The sequence below is a fragment of the Acomys russatus genome, chromosome 10 (assembly GCF_903995435.1).
Source record: "Acomys russatus chromosome 10, mAcoRus1.1, whole genome shotgun sequence".
In the NCBI taxonomy this organism is placed as follows: Eukaryota; Metazoa; Chordata; class Mammalia; order Rodentia; family Muridae; genus Acomys; species Acomys russatus.
The window spans coordinates 7,557,184-7,576,077 of record NC_067146.1 but is presented as its reverse complement, the minus strand read 5'-3'; the positions used below and the strand labels follow the sequence as shown (position 1 = coordinate 7,576,077).

Sequence of the window (18,894 nt, the reverse complement as noted above, 5' to 3'; positions counted from 1 at the left end):
TCAGAGAGATTTCAGTAGAATGCTAGAGTTACCAATACAGCTGAAGCGTGTCCAAGAATGGGCAAGAAAAGCTAGAGACGTGCCGCAAAGCCTGACAGCCTGAACTCAACCCCTACAGATCACCTACAGACAGAAGAAGGAAACCAAGTCCACACGTTTCCTCTGCTCTCCACATGTGTGTGCCGCTCTCCACACAACATACATGATAAGAAGCATTTTAATGTCATTTAAAAACTAAAATAATTGTTTTCAACCTTATCTTGTTTTTCTTGAGCTAAGATCTTCATCTTTCCTTGACTACTTTTTATTTTATAAACAAACTTCCTATTGACTCTTGGTGACATTAAAAGTTCTGCAATTTTCCCTTTCTCCAAAACATGTCAGTTTCAACAGGAGTTAGATTCCTTTCTTTCTTTCTTTCTTTTTTTTTTTTTTTTTTTTTTGGCTCTGCACTCCCTTTAAGATACATGTCTTCATAACTGCTCTGTTTCTTACAGAAGGAAATGTGTCCTTTCCCATTATCAAGCTTATCAAGAAGAAAATATGTGGGTTATGTCATAAGTTAATGAAAGACCCAGTCAGACTTTAGTTCTGAAAGTGTTTATATTTACTTAAGAGAGATAGTACAAAAATGGATTCTGCCTGCCAAAGCTGAGTAGACAAGTAAACTCACAACAAATACTGACAACAGTTTGTGTCTGAGTCATCTTCCCTTTTTGCTCGTACATTACCCCCTCTTCCACTCATCCAAACTACCAGCTCTGGAAATCAGCCATGGCACCCAGAAGTCATTTTCCTTTAAGAATATGTTTCACATGCACAGATTTTCTGCTTGTATTCTATAATTACTTCTGATGTCATAATTACTTCTGATGTCATTACATATCTTAAAGATTGATGAGACCTAAGTGGCAAAAAGAAAACAAATGATTGTAGCTGAACAATGGGTTGAAGAGAGTTTCTCTCTCTCTCTCTCTCTCTCTCTCTCTCTCTCTCTCTCTCTCTCTCTCTCTGAGAAGAAAGAGTTTATTTGGCTTATGGTTTCCAGAGAGACAAGAGTCCTCGTGAACTTTCTTCATCAAAGCTGTACTCCTAAACCTCCCCAAACAGAACCATCAATAATTGCGGACCAAGTGTTGAGGTGCTTGACACCCGTGGGGGACATTTCTCACCTAAACCACCACACTCTCTGGCATTCCCTCAGGGAGAGGTGGGACCTCAGGATGCCCTCTATCCTCTGCGATGGGATGTTGACAAGGCCAGTGTTGAACAGGTGTTGTTCAGATGATCACAAATGCTCTAGGTCAGTGAGTGCAATGGCCATATGTTTAGAAGATGACATTTCACAGAACTCTTCCCCATTTTCTGATTCATATATTCTTTTAATTTCTTTTCCCATAATACTCCCTGAACATTGAAAAAGGTCATATAGATGCCTGTTTATGGCTAAGCACTGAGAAGTAACTTATTCTTTATATATTTTATTAATTTATTCATATTACATCTCAATTGTTATCCCATCCCTTGTATCCTCCCATTCCTCCCTCCCTCCACTTTCCCTCTACTCCTCTCCCCTATGTTTGTGACTGAGGGGGACTTCCTCCCCCTGGTTATGATCATAGGGTATCAAGTCTCTTCTTGGTAGCCCACTATCCTTCCTCTGAGTGCCATCAGGCCTCCCCATCCAGGGGATGTGGTCAAATATGGGGCACCAGAGTTCATGTGAAAGTCAGTCCCCACTCTCCACTCAACTATAGAGAATGTTCTGTCCATTGGCTAGATCTGAGTATGGGTTTGAAGTTTACTACACGTGTTGTCCTTGGTTGGTGCCATAGTTTGAGCTGGACCCCTGGGCCCAGATCCGCCCATCATAATGATGTTCTTGTAGGTTTCTAGGACCCTCTGGATCCTTCCATTTCCCCATTCTCCCATGCTTCTCTCACCTAGGGTACCAATAGGATGTCCTCCCCTCTGTCCCACCTTCCTGGTAAGTGAAGACTCTCATGGTACATGCCCCTTGGGCTAGTGTCCAGATATAAGTGAGTATATACCATTTGACTCTTTCTGCTTCTGGGTTAACTCACTCATTATGATCATTTCTAGTTCAATCCATTTGTCCACAAATTTCGGGAATTCCTTGCTTTTAATAGCTAAATAGTATTCCATAGTGTAAATGTACCAGTTTCTTTTTTAAATATATTTTATTAATTTATTCATATTATATCTCAATTGTTATCCCATCTCTTGTATCCTCCCATTCCTCCCGCCCTCCAACCATTGTCCAGCTGCCAGCATGATTTTTAAAAATGCAAATTTTCTTGCACAAAATTCCCAATGTCCCTGTCTGTTCAATTCCAAACATATGTGTTAGTCATCTTCTAATCACAAAGTATTCCTATTTAGAGCGGCTCATGAAAGTGTTATTATTGCAAACAAAGCTGCTAGTTTTGAGCAACTTTATCACACTTACCTTCCATAAGAGCCACTCTAAACGAAATTTGTGATTTTTCCGAATGTGCCATGTTAGTCTACTACCTAGATCAGGTCTTCTTAAACTTTCCATTCATGGCCCCTTTCATCTAAGAAACTTGGTTTTTTGTTTTTGTTTTGTTTTTTTGTTTGTTTGTTTTTTGAGATTGGGTTTCTCTGTGTAGCCTTGCCTGTGCTGGACTCACTCTATAGACCAGGCTGGCCTTGAACTCACAGCAATCTGCCTGTCTCTGCCTCCCGAGTGCTGGGATTAAAGTATGCGCCACCACCCCCTCATTCACCTAAGAAACTTTTACAGGATCCCAGGTGTATAAAATAGACGTACAACTCAAAAAGTTATGGGTAATAAATTATAGTGAAATTTTTTAAAATAATTGTTTAATATACATATGATTTTACCATTTATTAAAGACTAAAATATTGTTTAGGGAGAATGCTCAGTTAGTAAAGTACTTGCTTTGCAAGGACAGGGACTTGAGTTTCAGCCCCAGTGCCCAGAAGCCAGGCATGGTGGCACACATGTGTATGCCATGGAGGAGGCAAAAATAAAAAAGGCAGATTCCTAGGGCTGATTAGCCAGCTGGCCTGGCTGCCTGGTGAATTCCAAGCCAGCAAAAGACTCTGTCTCAAAAATGAAGAAGAAAAAAGAAAGACTAGGAGGAAGACAAGGAGGAAAAAGAAAGAAAAAAGAAAAGAAGGAAAGAGGAGGAGGAAAAAGAAAAGAAGGAGAAGAAGAAATAAGAGAAAAGGAATGACATGAAAAGTTGTGCCCTTACCTGTACATTCACACACACACATATGTACACATGCATCTACACACACATGTTATCAAAACATACACATCAGTAAAGCAAATTTTCATAATAATGAGGGATATGTTTGTTTACCTGATAAAATGTAACCCCAAAGATATACTAGATACTTATATGCTAAGGAATAGTAGTAGGAAAATATGAACAGTTTGTTTTCATAATTAAATTATTCTATTTCTATAAGCATAGAAAACTTTGTATACATACTAATTTGTAACATACAACAGTTTTGAATGTGAGCTAACGTGTTACAGGCAGAGTTTGTTGGTGCTGCAAGGCATGCTGGCATGCACAGTGCAAAGTGCACATGTTCAGTGTTGAGAACCGAGAGTACAGCAAAAGCACACTGTTGAGTGGTGCCAGGAACACCTCAGAGTTTTCTTTTTTTTTTTTTTTTTTTTTTTTTTTTAATGTATACAAGGCTCTACCTGCATGTACACCTGCAGGCCAAAAGAGGGCGTCAGATCATATCATAGATGATTGTGAGTCACCATGTGGTTTCTGGGAATTGAACTCATGGCCTCTGGAAGAGCAGTTACTGCTCTTAACTGCTGAGCCATTTCTCCAGCCCCTCAGATTCATTTTGCATTTGATTTTGAATGAATTTTTAGTCGTTGCATATTTAGAAATCCTTCTGAATTGCTTCAGTAGTCTTACAAGAGATCTCTGTACTTGCCCATCTTTGCCTTGTTCAAGTCATTTTTAACTCAGCAACCAACATGATCCTGTTTAAGGAAATCTCAGACTGTAGCACATCTCTGTTCAAAGCTTTCCCTTTCACATTCATAATTCTTCAGTGGACTACTACAGAGGTTCTCAACCTGTGGATGGCAACCCTTTTGGAGTCAAATAACCCTTTCACAGGGGTCACAGATCAGATATCCTGCATATTCGATATTTACACTACAATTCATACCAGTAGCAAAGTTACAGTTATGAAGCAGCAACAAAATAACTTCACGGTTGGGGTCAGCACAGCACGAGGAGCTGTCTTAGAGGGCCGCAGCGTCAGGAAGGTGAGAAGCGCTGGCCTGTGAAGCCCGTATCAGCTGGATTCAGCTGCTCCCAAATACATAGCCTTCCCTTCCTTCATTTACCGCCTTAGCCACTGACGTCACCTTGGCGTCCTCAACATGCTGCCATGTTCCTGTCTTAGTAAGAGCTTTTGCCCTTAGCCTTTTTTTTTGTTTTTTTTTTTTTTTGTCCAAAATGTTCTTTCCCATGACGTATGTTTGGCTTAATCCATGACTCCTATGATATGTCAGAGTCATAGAGAGGCCTTTTGTTAATATTTTTTGAATACGTAAATCAACCATCTGCCCCTCAAAATTCCCCATGCCCTTTCCTAGCTTTATTTTTTTTTTTCCTAGCTTTATTTTTACCCTGCAAACTTATTGCCTAGTATACCAGACATTTTACTTATTTTCTCTCCATTGTCATTAAACTATAGACTTTAGATAGCAAGAGCTTGCAGATAAAACCCCTGGTATGGAATTTGGTTTAAATAAAATTAATAAACATAATCATATGTCTAGACATATATATTTTTTGTGGTTGCTCCCTAGAGTCACATCATGAATTGAAAATCAAAGCAAAAAATTGCACATCTTTCAAGAGGACTGGCACTAACTGGACAGATGATGAAAAAAGAATTTACAGGGATAAAAGAATAGCTCAAACTCAGGAGATATTACAGTACCTACTCCCTATCGTGGACTCCTCTAAAAACACGAAAGCTACTCAAGTGAAAGACCTATTCAATCCAAGAGGCAACTTGCAGCAGCATCAGTAAGTCAATGGCATTTGTCATGCTTGCCTGTGTAGTGCTGGGTCACACCCAGGACCTGTGTATGCTGTGCAGACGCTCCACCTCCAAGCCAGCCCTAGCCCATTCCTTACTATTTAATACAGTTTTACAAGGAAGCACAGCTTGTTAGTTTTTATCCTCAGAAACAAACACAGGCTTTTAAAACAGTATCCACTATAACACAGAGCCCAAGGTCATAATTATATACCAGGTATGTCAAGGACTAAGTTATCAAGCATTATTTGATGTATTACTTACATAAAATAGTTTGTACCTATAAAGAAAGTAGCGTAAGTAAGATGTAACTATAGTATGTCGTGCCAGCTTTCAGACGTTCTAAAGCCTTATACTCCCGGGGGAGGGGAGCTGGATTAGAATAATTAATCTTGGCTACTGCGGCTATTTTGTTCTCAATGGAAAGCCAGAAAAGGATTGTTCCTTCTAGAGATAAAAAAACCAATATTGTCTCCAAGGCACAAAGGAAAGCCACATAAATAGAAGTAAAGATGATAAACTCTGAAAATAATAAATATAATAGTATTATTGACAATATTTTATATAATACTTTCCAAGTGCTATATGTTTTTCTAAATTATATTTGTATGACCAGTGGAGCCCCATATTTACAGTTTTCACATCAATGAAGCTAACTAATCTCAACTCTAAATATATTTCTAGTCTATGAGTGGTCGGATCTGCAAATACAGAACCCCCAGATACAGAGGACAGACTGAGCACCTCATATTTTACATATGCAAGATTAAGGTGCAAAGACATTAAACAACTTTTTCAAAGTCACACAGTAGGTAGAAGAATTTGGACTCAAATTCTGTAAAAAAAAAAAAAAAATCTGATTTCAAAGACCTAGCTACATGCCTACAAATTCAACTGGGAAGTTGTAGCAATTTTAATGGGAAAATAAGCAAAAATTATAACGAAGCAATTCACAAAAGGACCACAGCTAAGAAACATTAGAAATGTTCAATCTTGCTAATTTGAATTTTTCAGTTAAAGCAGTTATGTGATGTTTCATTAATTTTCATTTAATTTTTTTGTTGTTCAGTGGGAGACTCCATTCACTGATTGTGGGAACACAAAATGGTAGTTTCTGGAAGACATTTCAACAATATAAATGAAAACTCCTGATTTCACATTGTTCTTCCTCATCTTCTTTGTTGTGCTTGTGATGGAGCCCAGGGCCTTACACATGCTCCTGAGCCACCAATTGGCACCACTCGTCTTGACTAAAGCAAATTCCACTTTGGGAAGTTGATTTTAATGAAAAAACTAAATAAAAAAATAGAAAGCAAATGTAATGTTCATTTCAGTATTGCTTATAGGAGTTAAAAATTAAAGAACCTAAATGTTCAAAAATGAAAAATTACTTGAATTAATTATGAAGCATTATGTGGTACTTCAACATCACAGGCTAGTATTAGTTACCAGGGCGTGATGTTCACAGAGCATGTAGGTGATCTGGGCTATATGCCAGTTCGATTTGAGTGAATTTACATGTATGTGTGCATTAAACATGCTCAAGCACATTGTAGAAGAGAAAGGTTAGAAGCCTATGTCCTCAAGAGTGATCATCTCTGGATGAGTAAAGTATGGACAGGGATGTGCTCCTCTTAGTGATGTCTATTCCTCTACATGGGCAAGCAGCTGTAGTTTCTAGTGGACTGCTGTAGAAGCCATGGTGGATGAGGCACTGCTTGAAGGAATTGAATTTAATCATTAAACTACGGTATGAAAAGAGTAATCTGACTCTAAGCAGGCAGACAAGGGCTAGAGTATGATAATATCAGCAAAATTGTGAGTCAAGGATCTAGAGAAATGCTAAGTGATTAAGAGGCCATGCTGCTCACACAGAGGACATAAGTTCAGCTCTCAGCACCCACATGGGTTGCCCATAATCCTGCTCCAGGGTGTTGAAGACTCTCTCCCAATCTCCACAGGCACAGTTCCACACAGACATACATATGTACATGCAATGAAATAAGATTTTATAAGATTTAAATAAGAGCCTTATAATATGAAAACATACGTGTTTTAATCAGTAATGAATTATCATATTAAGAACTAGGAACTCTGTGTGTTTGTTCTGTTCTAATTTGCTTAGTCTTTTCTATTGGCATGTTTGTTTTCTAAAATGAGAGTTAGATGGGTGTGGAGGTGGGGGGACCTGGGAGGAGATGAGGGAGGGAAACTTGTCAAAATGGACTTTGTGAAAAAAATATTTTCAAGAAAAAAGAACTAGGAATGTCTAAAAATTAGTTTTTAAAAATCGTTTCAAAATACAAATATGTCTATGAAATCAGAAACTTCTGGCACCGTCATGATGACAATGTTTCAGCAAACACACTTGAAACAAGTAAAAATAAAAAAGCTTAGTGGGAAAAAGAAAGGGTCCAAAGACAGTGTGGTGAGAACAGAGAGGAGAAGGAGAAAGAAAAGAAGGAGAAGGGAGAAGGGGAAGGAAAAGAAGAAAGGCATAGAGAGACCAAGAGAGAAAACAAGAGAGAAGAGGGAGGGGAAAGGAAAGGAGAGAGGGGAAATAGAGTAAAGAAAAGACAAGAGACAGGAGAGAATGGAAAGAAAGAATAGAGATTAGAAAGGAGAGGAGAGGAGACAAAAGGAAAGAAAGGGAGAAAATGAAAGGTAATGTTAAATAAAAATAGCCAAAGAACACTTTTTTTTTTTTTTTTTTTTTTTTTGGATTTTTGAGACAGGGTTTCTCTGTGTAGTCTTGGCTGTCCTAGACTTGCTTTGTAGTCCAGGCTGGCCTCGAATTCACAGTGATCCGCCTGCCTCTGTAAGTTCAAGGCCAACCAGATCTACAAAGTGAGTCCAGGACAGCCAAGGCTACACAAAGAAACTCTGTCTCAGCCAAAAACAAATAACAAATGGTTTTGAGATGCAGTATTTACACTCATGCACACGTGTGTGCGTGTGTGTTTTCTAGATCAGTCTTGAACTTTTGGGCTCAAGCAGCTCTGCCTTGGACACTCACACTTTGAAACTAGGTACACATTGTCACACCCAGGTGTTTAAGGAATGAAAGAAATTCACAAAATATAATTTAAGGAATCATGTAATGACATGCATTTCACATGAAACTCAAATATGACAATGTTGGCAGACTGAAAGTAAAATGATGGAAGACTGAAAAAGAAAGGACAAATCCAAATATGAGGAAGGAAATGAGATGCCACTAAAGATCTTGCAAACGGGCAGTAAAACAGAACCACTACAGTGTAGGCTCGGGGGATAACTCACTTGCTAAAGGAGGACCCGCACTTTGTTCCCACATCTGTGTTAACAAAAAAAAAAAAAAAAGTGGGAGGAGGTGGTACATGTGATCCCAGCACTAGGGGATACAGATCAATAGAGCCAATCTCCTAGCCTGGCTCTATCAGGCAAGTGCCTGATCAGTCAGACACCCTGTTGAAAATGGGGGTGGGTGTATAGTATGTAAGGCATGACACTAGAACTTGTCCTATAGTTTCTACATGCATGTGTACCCACATACACACATATGCACAATAACACACAAAACCACATAAAATGCAAATTTGAAAAGTTACAGAAGATCATTTCCTCAGAATGTGCATACACACAGAGAATTACACCCTGTGGACTAGAATGTCTCCTTGCCCCTGTAGCTCAGATTTTATTTCAAAGAGGCTTTTTTTCATGCATGACTCCTGCATTTACATCTTCCCACCCTTCCCTGTCCAGCTCTTCTCATGTCCTACCCAACTCCCTCTCAAATTCATGACCTCCTTTAATCACTGTTACATGTTTGTACACTGATACGTGTTTGTGTGTGTGTTTGTATGTTTGTGTAAGTAACTGAGTTCATAATTTTAATCATCTCCAAAGGACTCTCATAATCCATATGGTTTCACAAATTATATCAAACATTTAAAGAAATGGTTCTCAACCTTCCTAACGCTGTGACCCTTTCATACAGTTCCTCATGTTGTGGTGACCCCAACCATAAAATTGTTTCATTGCTACCTCATTATTGCAGGATATTTGATCACACTGTGAACCCCAAATCTCTGTTTATTGGAAAAAATTGTTTCTAGTTGTGGTGTAGCTCAGCCCTAGCACATACCTTTAATCCAAGAGCTTTCTGCTTGAATATTGTAAGCAGGATTAAATAAAGTCGACCCTAGGTCACAAGGTGGAGCAAGCAGCCAGTTGAAAAAGAGTGAACATAGGAGTGAAAAAGAGTAAGAAGAAATCAGCAGGACAGATAGAGACTCACAGGAAGCAGAGGGGGGATATTTAGTTTGAGGGGTTTTGGAGACAGCATGGGGAAGGAGGGTCCTTTTCCTTGTGAGTCATTGGCTGAGGAGGAAGGTCAGCTGGGTGCTTTCTCTGCCTCTCTAAGCTAGCAGACTTTCAACCCAGCATCTGCCTCCTGTGTCTTTATTGGTAAAATCAAACATTTGAGATTTTATGTAAAAACAATTCTTCATATCTGTAATTTTGCTGTTGTTATGAATTGTAATGTAAATATGCTGGATATATAAGATGTGACCCCAGAGGGTTGCGACTTACAAGTTGAAAGCCACTGATCTAAAGAACAATTAATACTAGTTCAATATAGTGTCTTGCAGAAAATAAGAATATAATGTGTAGCTCATTTCATGAAGCTACTATTGGCATGATACCAAAATCAGCCAGAAAGAGAAAAAAATAGAAAATCAAGAAATTCTGTCCTATTAATCATTCTATTAGCAAATAGAATTCAGTACTAAATTTTAAAAGAATTATGATTTACCTCTGGTTAATTGGGTTTATTTCAGAAATTCAAGAATGGTTCATTGCTCTTAAAAAACAATGAAACCCTCTATATTTGCAAGATAGAGAAGAAAACCCACATACGCTATTGATCGGCACAGACAATATTAACAAGATTCAATCTTTGTAACTAAGAAAACCATGAGAAGAGAAGGACTGGAGGGCTCACAAAACTCGACTGCTCTTGCCACGCTCACGCTCTCATGCACCACTGTGCCAGGGGCTCTTGCCACAGCAGCTAGGCGAGAAAAAAAGCATATCCACAGGAAGAAAGGAAGAACATAGCATCTGTGTGTGAAAGTGGTTCTCTATGTAGAAAATCTCAAGGAACTTGTTTTTAAACTTAGCAAGCAAGTCCTTCTAGGTCTCAGAGTATAAGACAACAATAGAAACATAATCATGTTCCTATCTATAAGAAATAAACATGTGATTTCCAAAAATACATATATAAAACCATTTTGAACTCCTCAAAAAATGAAGTACATATCTGTAACTCTACAAAGTATGTACAGATCTTGGAGCTGAAGATAACAAGAGATGGTCCCACAGTCAGCAGCATGGACTGCTCTTGCGAAGCATCTGCTTGTTCCCAGCACCCACACTGGGCACCTTGCAGCCACCTGTAACTCCAGTTCCAGGAGACCTGTCACCCTTTTCTGGCTTCCAAAGGCACCTATGCTCACATGTACATAACCCTACACAAATACAGAGGCATACATAATAATTTAAAATACATTTTCAGGGGAAAAAGGAAAGAAAAACATGTCATTAAAAAATGGGCAAAAGACATGAACAGACATTTAACTAAACAATATACAGGTGGCACATGACCACAAGAAGTGTGAGCATCAGCTATGCGAGTTGAATTCACAATAAGCTATCACTGCACACCTATCAGACTGGCTACAAAAACATGCAACAGCAAAGAACACCATAGGCCAGTATGGGTGCAGACACTGGCTGATTTACATATTGCTGATGGAAACATAATGTGGGGTAACAAATGTGAAAAACAGTTTGATAGTTTCCTAAATATCTGGTGGCTGGGTGGGATAGCACACACTTGTAATCCTAGTGCCTGGTGGGGGCAGAGTTAGGAGGTTGTAAGTTCAAGGCTACCCCAGACAATGTAGCAAGAGTCTCTTCCAAAAACAAAACAGAAAAATAAATATATAACTACCATATAACCACCAACTGTTTTCCTGGAATTTAATCCCAGTGAAATGAAAACAAGTTTATACAAAATTCTGCCCACAAATGTTTATTCAGCTTTATTTTCAATACCCATAAGCTGGAAATAAATGATCCATAGGTCCTTCCGTGGATGAATCATTAAATTGTAGTATATCCATACCACTGACTACTGCTAAAAAAAAAAAAAAAAAATGATTAAAATGATCAGAGGAGAAACAATAATAAACCCCAAAGAATTATACTGGGTGGGAAGGAAAAAACTCCACCCTGTATGATTCCATTTACACAGCATTCTTAAAATAACAAAGTGATATAATTTGGATGCCAAGCTAATGTTTTCCAGGCGTTAAAGAGGAGTTAAGGCAGGAGAAATGGACATTGCAGCAGCCACATGAGGCCATGGCTCTATATCTTACCACACTACTGGCAGTATGTCCACTGTGCTGTTTCATTGTGACTTTACAAACTGTCACATCTAGAGGGATCCTGATGAAGGGTATATGAAATCTATATTATAACTTCTAAGTGCATATAATGCTACAATTACTTCATAATTTAAAAGTTTGATGAAAATATAGCTAAAATTCCCTGGTTAAATTGATTCTAAAGAAAAATAGACTAAAATTTTTAATTAAAAGAAATAAAATTTTTAGCCAGGTGTGGTGGCACACGCCTTTAATCCCAGCACTCGGGAGGCAGAGGCAGGCGGATCACTGTGAGTTCGAGGCCAGCCTGGTCTACAAAGCAAGTCTAGGACAGTCAAGGCTACACAGAGAAACCTTGTCTCAAAAAACCAAAAAAAAAAAAAAAAAAAAAAAGAAAAAGAAAAGAAAGAAAATTTTTTAAAAAAGAAAAATGGACTGCTAAGTAGCTACAATTAATGTTTTAAAAAACTTCCTCACTGGAGAGAAACTTTGGTCTCTAGGACTCATTGATTCCTTACTAATTATCTTTTTAAAAAATTATACCATATATAATACAACTAGTCTAAATGGGAAAAACAAAATCTTTATGGCAAAGTATAGACCAGATGTATAGAGACATCATGGAGTCCTGAAGAAGGTATCCAGATAACCACGTCCTCAGGACTGGAGTAGATTGGGCCAAACACTTAGAGCCAAGGATGAAGACATAGCTCATCTTCCTAGAGACAAGACAAGTGCTAAAGGGCAGCGAGCTTATCCAAGGGGAAATGTACATTGTGACAGCATACCTAGGACCACAAGGCAGGCACACACTAGGCAAGCACTCATACCTTTCGTTTCTTTTCTAGACTTACTCCAACTGCTTGCATAAATGTAAGAAGACACAGCACACCCTGGACATCAACCAGAAATCACCCTTTTAAAACTCAAAGGAATCTTGTGACAAAGACCTCAGAATGGCTCCGGTCTGTGCCCCAGGAGCCATTTGAAAGCTTATCACCTCTCTGTAATCTTCAGAAGAGGAAGAAGCATTCTGAACTCTGGGCCCAACAGACTGAAGATGTGCAGCTCCTCAGCAGCAAATGGGACGCTGCTCCCTCAGGTTCTAAGGTGGATGCAGATAGTGTCAAAGGCAGCAGTCAGCAGCCTGAAGAGCCCATCCTGAAGAGCTCTGAGCAGAGAGCTTCTCATCTGAAAACAAGTAACCCAGTGAGTGTGATAGCCCGCTCGCCTTCCAGCTGAAGTTTCCTCACAGCAGCAGTTAACTGAGCTCAGAGCGCCTCAGAGCTGGGGCCGAGCGAGGAGTGCTGACACAGCAGAAACAGCGGCCCCCTCTGCAGCCCTCCCCCTCCCTTTTCACATGCATATGTGGATACTGAAGTACAGATTTTTACATATCCCATCTTCCTTAGAGGAAACATCTTTCAGAGATTTAAAAAAATAACCCAGAGAAAATATAGAAAAGTTTAAAACACATATATTTAATTTGTATCAACACAAGAAAGAGCTCAAAACTTTTGATTTCTTCCAAAATCGTGTATGCATATAACACCAAAACACTAAGACTTCAAGAAAGGAAAGGCATGTGCTATTACAGATTTTAGCCTGCTGATCACTCTGATGAATCAGCAGCCAGCATCATTTCCTGCATTTCTTTTATATAGTTGGTGTGCTAAAAACCACAGGAGAAATAAAAAGATTTCACCCTTCTAGAAGATGATCATATAATGTTCCTGTGAACACACATGATAGCTGGGCATGGTGACATATACTAGCAATCCCAGAACTTAGGAGGCAAGGGCAGAAGGATCAGGGATTCAAGGCTAGCCGGGCATGGTGGTGCACACCTTTAATCCCAGCACTTGGGAGGCAGAGGCAGGCAGATCGCTGTGAGTTCGAGGCCAGCCTGGTCTACAAAGCGAGTCCAGGACAGCCAAAGCTACAAAGAGAAACCCTGTCTCGAGAAAGGGGGAAAAAATGCATTGTAAAGGACTAGTTTTGTACCTCAAGGCTGATAAAGTAACACATATTAAAAGATGCTAATTGCACAGACCAAAGGTTAGAACCAAAGAACTTGGAAATACATTATGGTCTCAAAGTCATTTTTACCTCTCATAATTAATTAAGCAAAATTGTAAAAGATTAGAAGTCCCATTTCTTCTGGAGTCTGACTGCACACCTCCATTTATTCAAGTGGGTACTTGGGGAGCAAGTCCTGCACCTCACATTTGTCATTAAGGTGGTGAGCAGTCAGCCCTGGGAGTACAAGCTACAATCCTCTCTGCACAGTAACCTGACTCAGAAAGATCACAAGTTCACGGCTTGCCTGGGCTACAATGTGAGTTCAAGAGCAGTCTCAGCTACCTAATGAAATTTTGTCTCTAACCAAAAGGCTAAAACAAAGAAGGGAGAAACTGGAGGTGTAGCTCGGTGACAGAGAACCACATACCCAGTGTGGGGAGGCCCCACATTTGTTCACACCCCAGTAGCACACAAAAATAAAAATAAAAATACAGTGAGCACGAGGGATTCCTGCAGCGTGCACAAAGGAGTAGGTGTAGCAAATGTGTCAGGACAAAGGCGAGTGAGGAGGCCGACCACCAGGCCGGTGTAGAGGCCCAGCAGGACACATGACACACCAGTGGGTAGACAGGCTCTGCTGTCGCTGTTGCCAGTAGCTGAAAAGGACTTCAGAGCTCGTGCGATGTTAAGAAAAAAAATATTTATCAGGATTTTGACCATAATTTTCCTGAAGAGTCCTTAACCCTTGGCAGGAAACAGCTGCCTTAATAAGAAGGGCGGTGTTTGGGGGATGGGTATCCGGGTTCTCAGAGAGGTCCCTACGTTCTTACCAGGAGCTCTCGCCTCAGTAACCGACGTCATGGTGAAGCGTGAGCACTCAAAAGCCAACTTGCCCTGTTCTCAGAAATCAGGGAAAGCCAAAAGGTGGTGGAAATCTAAAACTCCACACTGACATTTGTTATTTAAAAGTTGAGTTGTATGAAAGTTTCGAGACTACAAACTCTCCAGTTGAATATCTTTGTGAGTATAAGCAAAGTAACCAACTGACTTCTCAGAAAGCTGGGGTGTGAGATATATTTTCTTAATTATTTTACCTTTATCCTTGTCCTTACAATTGCTCCCATTTTATCAGTTTTTTTCATAATTTTTATTGATTATTTGGGAATTTTGCATCATGAACTCTGAGCACACTCTTTTCCCAGTCCTCTCAGGTCTGCCCCCTTCCCTTGTGTCCTCCCCCATCCCATCCCCACCCCCCCCCACCCCCCAAAAGAAAAAACAAACAAAAAACCCAACAAGTCCAATTGTTGTTGCCCATATACTCACTGTAGCATAGTCAAACTCCTGGTGACTTGTCGGAGATTAGTCTGATGTATTTTGATGCTAATTACTGCCTGCTGTCTCTGTGCCCCACCTGTATCTCGCCTAAGAGCCTAACCTGTTTGACCAATAAAAGGCCATCACACCTGGGCAGGGCAAATGGCATAGGTGTGGCTAAGGTTCCCAGGCTTTGGGAGACAGAGAGAATCTTGGGAGGAGGAGAGACCAGAGGAGAAGAGAGGAGGAAGAAGGAGGTGTGCCATGGGTTAGGAGGAGAAGAACATGGGCAGCGTGGATGGAGACTTGGCCCGCATTATGATAATCAGCAAGTATTTGGGATCATGGATGGGAGGTAGCTTGATAGAAATTATTAGAAGCAGATGGCATGGGATTGGGGCAGGGTATGGGATACCTGCGCCAATGTGGGAGGTAGTTTAGGGGATTAATATCTGACCTGCCCCGGGTTAACTAAGGCTATTTTAAAATATAATAGGTGTCCATGTCTTCACTGATTGTTAGTGGGTTAGAAAATACCACCATAATAATAATTATAGGCCTGATAATAAACATTATTAGGTCATATTGATAAATTAACCGCAACAGTAACTAGCTCCTTTAAGAAAACAGACTTTTCCCACTTACACCCCTACCAGAAGCCATCAATTGTGAAGACCTACATTCAAGCATCCTATCACAATTTTTTTGTTTTGTTTTGTTTTTGTTTTTTGAAACAGGGTCTCTCTGTGTAGCCTTGGCTGTCCTGGACTCGCTTTGTAGGTCAGGCTGGCCTCGAACTCACAACGATCCACCTGCCTCTGCCTCCTGAATGGTGGGATTAAAGGAGTGTGCCACCATGCCCGGCTCCTTATCACAATTTTTAAGAAATCTCTTCGGTGGCTTTCTGTCTAAGCTGTTACTTTTGACAGCAGGGGGTAGGGATTGTCACAGGAACCTATGCCCTTCTTCTCAGCTATGAGTCTGCAGTCATCAATACCATGGCAAAAGTAGCTTCCTTGCCCTTTAAAGCCTGCAGGAGTATGGATCATGGACATCTACATGGTCTCTGGCGTCAGTATGAGCCATGGGCCTCAGCATGATCTCTGGTGGCAGTACAGACCACGGACATCAAGATGGCCCTCTGCCATCATAGGAGCATGGACTCAGACATGGCCCTCAGAGGCAGCGCAGACCCAGATATCACCATGGCCTCAGACGGCAGCGCAGGCCACAAGGATTACCATGGCTTCAGATATTTTCTAAGAGGTCTTATTACATCATTTACTTTTGTGGGGGGGGGGGGGGGAATGTGTGTATGCTCATGCACTGTTTAGTCGTGAATGCCATGTCAAACATGTGAAAGTCAGAGGACAATTTGCTGGAATCCATTCTCCTACCATGTGGGTACAGGGATGGAACTCCGGTGGCCAGCCTTGGCAGCAAGTGCCTATACCCACTGAGCCACCTGATAACCCTCCCTTTGTGTCTTACTTGCTATAAATATTTGATATGTAGAGTACAAAATATATGTAGGCCATTTTTATACTCTGCTCATCATGTTTTAATGTTTAACTTTAAATTTTCAAAGTATGGTATAGAAGGAATCCCTTGTGTCTGTATGAAAACTTCACCTTTAAATAATCTGATTGCCTATGGCTTAGGCAGGAAATAGGGGGTGGGACATCTGATGGACAGAAAGGATTCTGGGATAGAACCAGGCACTTGAGATTCAGCTGGCAAGATATGAAGAGGATGAATGCGTGGTACCTGAACAGAGGTAACCAGCCATGTGGCAAAATATAGATTCGTAAAATGGGTTGTTTTAAGTTATGAGCTAGTCAGAAAAGAGCATAGCTATATAGCCTAGGTATGTGGGTAGGGTGCCAAAGCAATAGAAACTGATTAACAGCTAATCAGCTAATATACAAAAGTAAATCTCCACAAGTACTCCATCAATGAACATTTAGAATTTGAAGGTAAAAATCACAAGACCATTAACACAAAACAATAAAGTTCTTAGGTGCAAATCTAATAAAATATTAAAAATATACACAAAGAAAAAAATTTTTTAAACTTGGAAAGATCAGGGAATTAAATAAATGCAGCTATATTTTATGTTCATGTATAGGAAGGCCCAGTATTGTGAAGACATTGTCATCACATCGCCATCAGTCTCAGAACTGCAGCACATTACTTTGTGGACAGCGATGAGCTGGATCTGACGTTTATATGGAAGCAGACAACACACTATTGTGAGAGATCCAAGTCAGGGAATTGACATTAAGTGACTCGGAGACTTTCTCTAAAGCTAGAGCGATCAATACTGGCATAAGAATCAACAGGCCAATGGAACAAAATATCCCAGGAAAACTTCAGGAGAGAGAGTCATAGCACTGCAACAGAGCGAAGACAGTCCTTTCAACAGTGGTGCTAGAACAAATGAGCACCCATATACAAACAAAACAACAACAAAACGGAATCCCGACACAGACCTCACACCACAAAAATTAACTCAAAGTGGATCACTGACCAAATTCAAATCTGTAAACCCACAGGTCGGTATAGGAGAAAACCAAGATGACACCGAGAGACAGGATTATACTTTTCTTTCAGTTTTGCTATCAACCTAAACTTCTGGAATTCTTTTTAGAAATATCAAAAGGAGACAGAGATTCACTCCTAGAATGGATAGTTTTCTTAAATTAAAAAAAAAAACTGCTAAAATTATTTTTAGAAAAACTAAAGTCTCCAGAAGTTGTTCTATGTTGATGTTCTCGGTTATGAGAGACAATCCATCCGTGGTTAGGAGAGAGACACTGCTGGGTGAATCTAGGCTTTTTGTCAGCAGGGGGCGTAGCCTCTAGGACTGAACTTCTGTGCAGTCTCTTTATTGTTACACAAAAGGCACTTTTAGCAAGTAAATTTCCAAACACCAAAACCTCTTGTCTGGTTTTAGGAGTTGCCTGAAGGAACCATAACCTAAGCAGTTCTCGGCACTATGAGACTCCCTGTTGGCCAGGTGTGACAGGACGAAGTTATGAAAATACCTTGAGAACCCTTCAGAAGAGCATGGGCCTCAGATAACAATCACTATTTACAAAAGGCGGCTTCAAAGCCTAGGTGCCTTTGTTCCAGAATTCGTGCCAGAAACAATGGCTCTGCCAAAATTCTGCTAGAGTCCTAACAACATATTTCAGGGCCAGTGAGAAGCTGGGCATGTAAGGAAGTGTCCCCCCAGGTCTTATGACCTGAAGTGAGTCCCCGGAAGGAGAGACCCAACTCCTGCAAGCTGTCCCCTGACTTCGTCTTGCCGAGGTGTGTGAACACTCACACACAAAGTAAACATAGCTAATTAAAACATGCACGTTCAAGCCAGGCGTGGTGGTGCACACCTTTAATCCCAGCACTCGGGAGGCAGAGGCAGGCAGATCACTGTGAGTTCGAGGCCAGCCTAGTCTACAAAGCGAGTCCAGGACTGCCAAGGCTACACAGAGAAACCCTGTCTCGAAAAACAGAAAACAAAAAACAAAATAACAACATTCAAGAAAAGTTACTAAGTCCTCATTACACTAGCAAGGAGGTATGCTACCCTGACTTCCTTCTTGCAATCCCTCTCCAAATTACAGAGGCAAGTTGTTCCAAGCAGGTGTAACTAGGAGGTTAAAGACACCCACTTCTCAACCATAGTACAAAGGCTCTTCCCAGGGCTGCAGGCTAGTCATACTGGAGCCAGTCACTTTTGCCCAGTTTCTCCATAATGTAGAGATCCGTGTGGGAATGAATTGTCAAGCTGAGAGGACCAGACCACAGCTGCAGTACTCTAAAAGAAGAGTCATGCCATTCACAAGAAGCAACCACTGTCCCTAACTGCAGCTCCACAGAAATAGCTCAGGCATTAGGTCTCAGGAAAGCACACATAAGAGCAAAGACCTCTGAAACTCTCTGCTCAGGTAGTTTGCGTGCTCCAAGTGTGGGTCATGTGTTCCCGTGAGCAGCAAGGATTTGTTTACGCGCT

General features: G+C 40.5%; 1 protein-coding gene across 4 annotated transcripts in view; it reads left to right on the top strand.

The window, feature by feature from the left end:
- The window catches only part of Agbl3 (AGBL carboxypeptidase 3), a 61,522-nt gene extending 56,317 nt beyond the window's left edge, over positions 1 to 5,205 (top strand). For 3 of the 4 annotated variants that reach the window (XM_051151750.1, XM_051151749.1, XM_051151751.1), the window contains one exon: positions 4,868 to 5,205. In XM_051151750.1, coding sequence (XP_051007707.1) covers positions 4,868 to 5,094 — 227 coding nt within the window. In that variant the 3' untranslated portion in view covers positions 5,095 to 5,205. The remainder of the gene's footprint in view (positions 1 to 4,867) is intronic. The other variant, XM_051151753.1, reaches the window with a different exon arrangement.
- Positions 5,206 to 18,894: the final 13,689 nt, after the last annotated feature.